This window comes from Perissodus microlepis, chromosome 20 (genome assembly GCF_051167445.1).
Source record: "Perissodus microlepis isolate ML-2025 ecotype Zambia chromosome 20, ASM5116744v1, whole genome shotgun sequence".
NCBI classification, from domain to species: domain Eukaryota; kingdom Metazoa; phylum Chordata; class Actinopteri; order Cichliformes; family Cichlidae; genus Perissodus; species Perissodus microlepis.
In genome coordinates, this window is record NC_140480.1 from 4,487,848 (window position 1) to 4,494,756 (window position 6,909).

Sequence of the window (6,909 nt, forward strand, 5' to 3'; positions counted from 1 at the left end):
CTTTCTTCTCCTCTGTCCCCACAGGAGCTGAGTCGGCCAGACTCACCTTCAGAATGCGAGGGAGAAGGAGAGGGAGAGAGCTCTGATGGGCGGAGCATCAACGAGGAGCTCAGTAGTGATCCTAAAGACATTGATCAGGACAACCGGAGCTCTTCGCCGAGCATCCCGAGCCCCCGTGACAATGAGAGCGACTCGGACTCCTCTGCCCAACAGCAGCAGCTCCTGCAGAGCCAGCACCCTCCAGTCATCCAGTGTCAACCGGGCACCTCAGCCGCCTCTTCGGCGCCCCCTCCACCCACAACCTCAGCCCCCTCACTGCCTCCGCAGGTTTCCCCTGCTGCAGCCTCCAGCTCTCTACCTCCCCAGCCTCTGCCCCAGGCAAGCCCAATGTCTCTAATCCAGTCAGGAGCATCCCTGCACCCTCAAAGGCTTCCCTCTCCACACTCACCAATGACTCAGGCTCCGCCTCCTGGCCCCCCAGTTCCACCTCAGTCATTACCCAGCCCGCATCACGGACCCATGCCTCCCATGCCTCACCCGTTGCAGCCGGGCCCCTCACACATGGCTCACCCTCACTCCATCACCCCTCAGGGATTCCCTGTGGGTCCGTCTCAGGTCCCACCCCCGCCGGTCTCTGGCCAATCACAACAGAGGGCTCACACGCCTCCTTCTCAGTCCCAGTCATCTTCTCAGAGTGGCGCCCAGCCTCCCAGAGAGCAGCCCTTGCCCCCCGCACCAATATCTATGCCTCACATCAAGCCCCCGCCAACTACACCCATCCCTCAGATACCCAACCCACAGTCTCACAAACACCCGCCCCACGTATCGGCACCTCCATTCCCTCAGATGCCTTCAAACCTGCCTCCGCCTCCTGCCCTCAAGCCTCTCAGCTCTTTATCCAACCATCATCCTCCATCAGCACATCCGCCTCCCCTCCAGCTCATGCCTCAAGGCCAGCAGCTTCAGCCTCCCCCAGCCCAGCCTCCAGTTCTCACCCAGTCACAGAGCCTCCCACCTTCAGCCAGCCACCAACCTCCTCCAGCTCCTCCTCTGCCACCCTCCGCAGCAGCCTCACATCCCAGCGGGCCACCTCAGCAACCTTTCTCATCTCATCCTTTCAGTACAGTTCTACCTCCAACCGCCCCTCCCCCATCATCATCAAACTCTATGCCTGGCTTGCAGCCTCCTTCGTCTTCGGCTCCATCCTCTTCCATCTCCATGCCACTTCCTGCCTCTGTCACCTGTGCTGGCCCGGGCACAGCAGTCCCACCCATGCACATCAAAGAGGAGCCTTTGGACGAGTCGGAAGAGCCAGAGAGCCCACCACCCCCGCAGAGAAGCCCCTCCCCGGAGCCTACAGTCGTCAATACGCCCAGCCATGCCAGCCAATCAGCACGGTACGTCTGCCAACAGCCTGAGCAAACAACAGAACATCAAACATCTGTAAAAGAGAAAAACATACACCTGCACAGGTGGCTGTTTATCAGTAGTCTGCCTGTTCTCTTATCAGGGGATACTGATTAGCTCTCCAACAAAGAGTCGCCCTCAGGTTTTAAGTGTTTAATGTAGGCAACAAATCAAATGTCCTCTGCAAAACAGGCATCCAAGGCCACAATTAGCCTCGAGCTCTGAGTAGCTGATGGTTCGGAATTATCAGAGATGGAAAACAGGGAGATTAATTACAGTGAGACGGAAGTATATGAAGCATCCGAATATGAGTACGTGTTGCTGCCTCCCGCTTAAGTGACTCTCAGACTGCCAATGAATAGCAATGAGGAGTTTATTATAGGCTCAGCGTGGCAGGAAAAGTGAATGCTGAGGGAGTTTGTTTGCTTTTAAAACATGGACTAATGCAAGCTAATACCAGCTGTGTTTTCATCATTTATCCTGCCATTCAGTACACAAAATTTAACATGGATATGATGATCGAACCTTCTTTTATCTGTTTTTTTTTTTTCTCCAAACAAATGTCAGTTTATGAACGTAAGACATTATTTTAGCGTTTTTATTTTTGTGTCTGTGTTTCTACAGTTTCTACAAGCACTTGGACCGGGGGTACAACTCGTGTGCTCGGACCGATTTCTACTTCACACCCCTGGCTTCATCTAAACTGGCCAAGAAGAGAGAGGAAGCTCTGGAGAAAGCCAAACGGGAAGCAGAACAGAAAGCCAGGGAGGAAAAAGAGAGAGAGAGGGAAAGGGAAAAGGAGCGAGAAAGAGAGCGGGAACGAGAAAAGGAAGCTGAGAGAGCCGCGGTGAGTGGTGTAATCGTTCTTTTACTTTTATGTTTCAAACTGGTTTTGTTAAAAAAATAAAATAAAAACTAAGCATGATGTTCCTCTCCTCACAGAAAGCCTCCAGTTCATCTCACGAAGGCAGGATGAGCGAACCTCAGATGGCCGGCCCCGCCCACATGCGTCCACCCTTCGACGGTCCCCCCACTACTATTGCAGCTGTGCCTCCCTACATTGGCCCCGACACACCCGCCCTACGCACCCTCAGCGAGTATGCCCGGCCCCACGTCATGTCCCCCACCAATCGAAACCACCCGTTCTTTGTGTCACTCAACCCCGCAGACCCGCTGCTAGCTTATCACATGCCCAGCTTATATAACGCTGACCCAGCCATGCGGGAGCGGGAACTTCGAGAGCGGGAGATGCGCGAGAGGGAGATTCGCGAGAGGGAGCTGAGGGAAAGGATGAAACCTGGTTTTGAGGTCAAGCCTCCAGAGATGGACACACTCCACCCTTCCACAAACCCCATGGAACACTTTGCTCGCCACGGGGCCATCACGTTGCCCCCCATGGCCGGCCCTCACCCTTTCGCATCCTTTCATCCCAGCCTGAACCCATTAGAGCGTGAGCGGCTAGCCCTTGCGGGGCCCCAGCTGCGCCCAGAAATGAGCTACCCAGAGAGGCTGGCAGCAGAGAGACTCCATGCAGAGAGGATGGCAACAGTGGCCAATGACCCCATCGCTCGTCTGCAGATGTTCAATGTCACGCCGCACCACCACCAGCACTCACATATTCACTCCCATCTCCACCTCCACCAGCAAGATCCCTTACACCAAGGTAAACGAAAGCCCTGCTTAATTCATAAATGCATGACAATGAAATTAAAAACTGAATTTAGAAGCTTTAATTACAGATGACAACTTAAGAATGAACAGATACTTTATTTAATTAAATGTTTGAAGACCAAAAGTAGAGCCCTGAGTCACTCCACAGGTCAATTTAACCTGTTATCACTCTGAAATAAATATATATATATATATATATATTGTATTTTTGGTTATGTAGTATTAATTACTACATTTTGATTAAACATAACAGATGCCAGGCTGCTTTTTGAGTTCAGGAAGCATGTTGCTGTTTGAAATTTTGCCATTTATCTGCACTTATTCTGATGTTGTTTAAAAGGAAAGAGATGTTTTGACAAAGTTGTTGCAGTGAAATGAACAAATGATATATTGTATTAAGTATCGAAGTGAGCATATCTGTCATGGTATTGTATCATTTGTATATTTATATATTTATATATATAATATGTACTGCACTAATTTGTTACTTATCTCATTAAAGACTGAACAAAGGGACTTGTGATCAGTGTCACTGTAATGTAGTGTACATCACTGACAGACTGGATGACAGGACGTCATATCTTTCTTAAGTTACTGACAGAGCCAACAGATTTTTTACAATGGATAAATATAGTAACGTAGTCCCTGCACTCTTTAAATCAACCTTGAGGAGTAACGTTACATTAAGCTGAGTATCATTAATGCCTGTAGCATGCTGTGTGATACACTATCTTGTAATGAGTGTACCCTGAACCTAAGACTCTGACTCCCAGAAGGTGGTGGTGAATGTCTTGTGTGTCCTCCAGGTTCCGGCGCCCATCCGCTGGCAGTAGATCCCCTGGCCGGACCTCACCTGGCACGCTTCCCTTACCCACCCGGCGCCATCCCCAACCCTCTCCTGGGCCAGCCGCCGCACGAACACGAGATGCTGCGACACCCAGTTTTTGGTAGGCTCTCAGCCAGTGTTGACTCTCCTTACCAGCAATAACGCATCACATCTATCAGTCTGAGCTTCTATCATCTATCAGTCTGAGCCTGATCACATTTTCTGTGTTGGGTCTTCCTCCAGGTACTCCATACCCACGGGACCTACCAGCAGGTATTCCACCAACTATGTCGGCGGCCCACCAGCTGCAGGCCATGCACGCCCAGTCGGCCGAGCTCCAGAGGCTAGCCATGGAGCAGCAGTGGCTGCACGGGCACCATCACATGCACGGAGGACCACTGCCTGGCCAGGAGGACTACTACAGGTAGTTTATCCTAATTATTGTTGTAGTCGGGTTTTCTGAGCATGCTTGATTATGTTTTTTTTTATTTTTGTTTTTCATTTTAAAACATTGCTCTTTTGTCCTTTCAGTCGACTGAAGAAGGAGAGCGACAAGCAGCTGTAACGAGCCGAGGGAGGCGGCGACTGACAGGTGCAGGACACAGGAAGTTGTTACAGAGCAGTTTCAAAGAGGCTCTTCAGGATCCTCTGAACACTTTCAGTTTTGACGAACAGAAAAAGCCAAGTGAATCGTCTGAGATTTCTCCTGAGATTTTTGTTTTTGTTCATGTCAAGGACCTTTTTTCTTTTCTTTTCTTTTAATTATTATTTTCCAAGACATTGACTTTCTTTGGTATATAGCCAGTAGTGACAACATCCTCAAGACTCCTGCATGACAAGCTTCCCTGATGTTTTTGTTTTTGTAGGTGCTAGAACAAGACACTGTGCTTATTACAAAACAAACAAACAAAAAAAAAAAGAAAAAGCCGAGACCGGTCAGACCATTTATGGAAAAATAACAAGTGCTATCTTAAATTCAACATTTATTTTAATACATTGTTGGAGGTTTTTCATAATTTTAAGAAAAGCTACAGCATGGCGTTTTTGAGTCTGTAAATAGTATATATAAACATATAATTATTATTATAATTATTATTATTACTAGGTGTGGACTCCAAACCAAGTCGTTTCAACCTCCAGTTATAATTGTTTCAAAGCATTATCCCTTGTTTCAGAGGGGAGCACCATGGCATTATACGAGCAGTTTCTGAGAGTTACGGTTGCGTTGTGACGTTCCTCTGACATCACTGTGTTTAGATTTAGCCACACATGCACTATGTAAACCATCAGCCTGTCACGCCAACCACATCCATTCATCGCCTTCCACGCTCGGCCGGTTGAACTCGGCGTGTGGACTTTTAACGATGGGGGAGCACTTGAAGAAGTGACACCGTGGTCGCTGACGCTTCTGTGGAGTGCACACTGAGGATGGAGGGAAGATATTAAAAAAAAAAAAGAAGTTTGCACTGAAGGAGCGTCCTCGAGCTCAGCTGATTTTATCCATTTTGATTGAAATTACTATTTAAGAGCCAAATGAATCCTCTACTTTTAGGATTTCTTTTTAAAGGATATGTGGTCACCTGAAACATCGGTTGAATGAAAGAAATTTGGGGGGGAAATTGCTTTGAATTTTTTTTAACAGTGTTCACTGTAACAGGAGCCTGACAGGACTGTTTTTGTTGTGTGAATGAGTGGCTGTGAGTCTGTTCTAGTTTGTCTTCTAAATGTCCCCCCCCTTTTTTTCTTTTCTTTTCTTTCCCCCGTCCCGTCATCGGTGTTTGTTGCAGGGCTCAAATCCGACTGAGCCATCCTCCACCTAGGCTGTAATAATGTTCACTGTGACACTAGAGGGGGGCCTGCCAACACTTGACCTCCAGAAGGTGTAAGGTCGATGATGTTTGTGCGTGCCTGTATGTGTGTATTCCTGTTTTTTTTGTACGCCTTGGTTCCTTAGGGATACACATGGCCTTCTGAGGCCTCAGAGGCGGTGTTTGTTTCTGCCACTGACTGTTACATGTAGTGTTGACCCGTCATTACCAGTGCACACGAGCCCACGTTTTTCTTTCTGTAGCCCATGACACAAATTCTGCAATTATTCCATGCACTAAGACTGTTTGACCGTCATGGACGATTTTATTTGATTTTATAATTGTATAATTTTATTTTAACTAATCAACGAAACTGTACTTGCATTTAAAAGCGACCATATCGTCCTATGGAGCACTTTCATTTACCACACTCGCGTCTCTGAAGCTCTGACAACAGCCTGTCCACTCTTGTCTTTCCATCACCCACCAATTTATCCCTCGCCCCACCATGTCTCCTCACAACCTACTCTTCTTCACCATCATCATCATCTCCTCCTGACGATCCCTCACCTCCTACTCCCTCTTTTTTGTGTCTCCGAAGCCTTTGATGTTAAGTGTTGTCAATGGTTTAGCTTCTTGTTTCAAAGCGGCAATAGCAGAATGTAAATTCTGACTGCTAAGATTTATATATATACTGGTATCTTGAAGCTTATTGTATATATGAGTAGTCACCATGGGATGACACAATGTAAACAAAAAAGTAGAAATAATAAGAAAAATTGTGAGTCCTGTGTTCTCTCCATTTGAGTATTTTGTAATTTTTTTGAAAAATTTGTGGAATTAAAATAAACAACTACGTTACACCACAAGACCGCCTCATCTTTTTTCTTCTTCACGCCTTCTTTTTCCGTCTGCACGTTGTAGGTTTATTTTATTTATTTATTTTTCTGGAAGCGAAGCGCTAAATCCAAGCGGGAAAGCGACAGTAATCCTGTTTTAAGGGTAAACTATTTGGATTATTGCTCAGAAAGTAAACAGGAAGTGCTCTTAATTCCTCTTGTTTTTGTTTTTGTGTGTGTGTGTTATTGAAATGTAATTCTGCAGCTGAGCAGACGGGATTGTTGCCGGGTCTGTTTCTACATTTGCTCCTGAATAAAGGATTTTTTCTTCGTCTTGACAAGCTTTAAAAAAAAAAAA

General features: G+C 46.9%; 1 protein-coding gene across 7 annotated transcripts in view; it reads left to right on the plus strand.

The window, feature by feature from the left end:
* rerea (arginine-glutamic acid dipeptide (RE) repeats a) overlaps positions 1-6,581 on the plus strand; it is a 124,890-nt gene extending 118,309 nt beyond the window's left edge. For 5 of the 7 annotated variants that reach the window (XM_084917793.1, XM_084917792.1, XM_084917794.1 and 2 more), the window contains 6 exons: positions 25-1,397; positions 2,032-2,254; positions 2,350-3,070; positions 3,855-4,025; positions 4,148-4,328; positions 4,436-6,581. In XM_084917793.1, coding sequence (XP_084773919.1) covers positions 25-1,397; positions 2,032-2,254; positions 2,350-3,070; positions 3,855-4,025; positions 4,148-4,328; positions 4,436-4,469 — 2,703 coding nt within the window. In that variant the 3' untranslated portion in view covers positions 4,470-6,581. The remainder of the gene's footprint in view (positions 1-24; positions 1,398-2,031; positions 2,255-2,349; positions 3,071-3,854; positions 4,026-4,147; positions 4,329-4,435) is intronic. The other 2 variants (XM_084917795.1, XM_084917797.1) reach the window with 1 other exon arrangement.
* Positions 6,582-6,909: the final 328 nt, after the last annotated feature.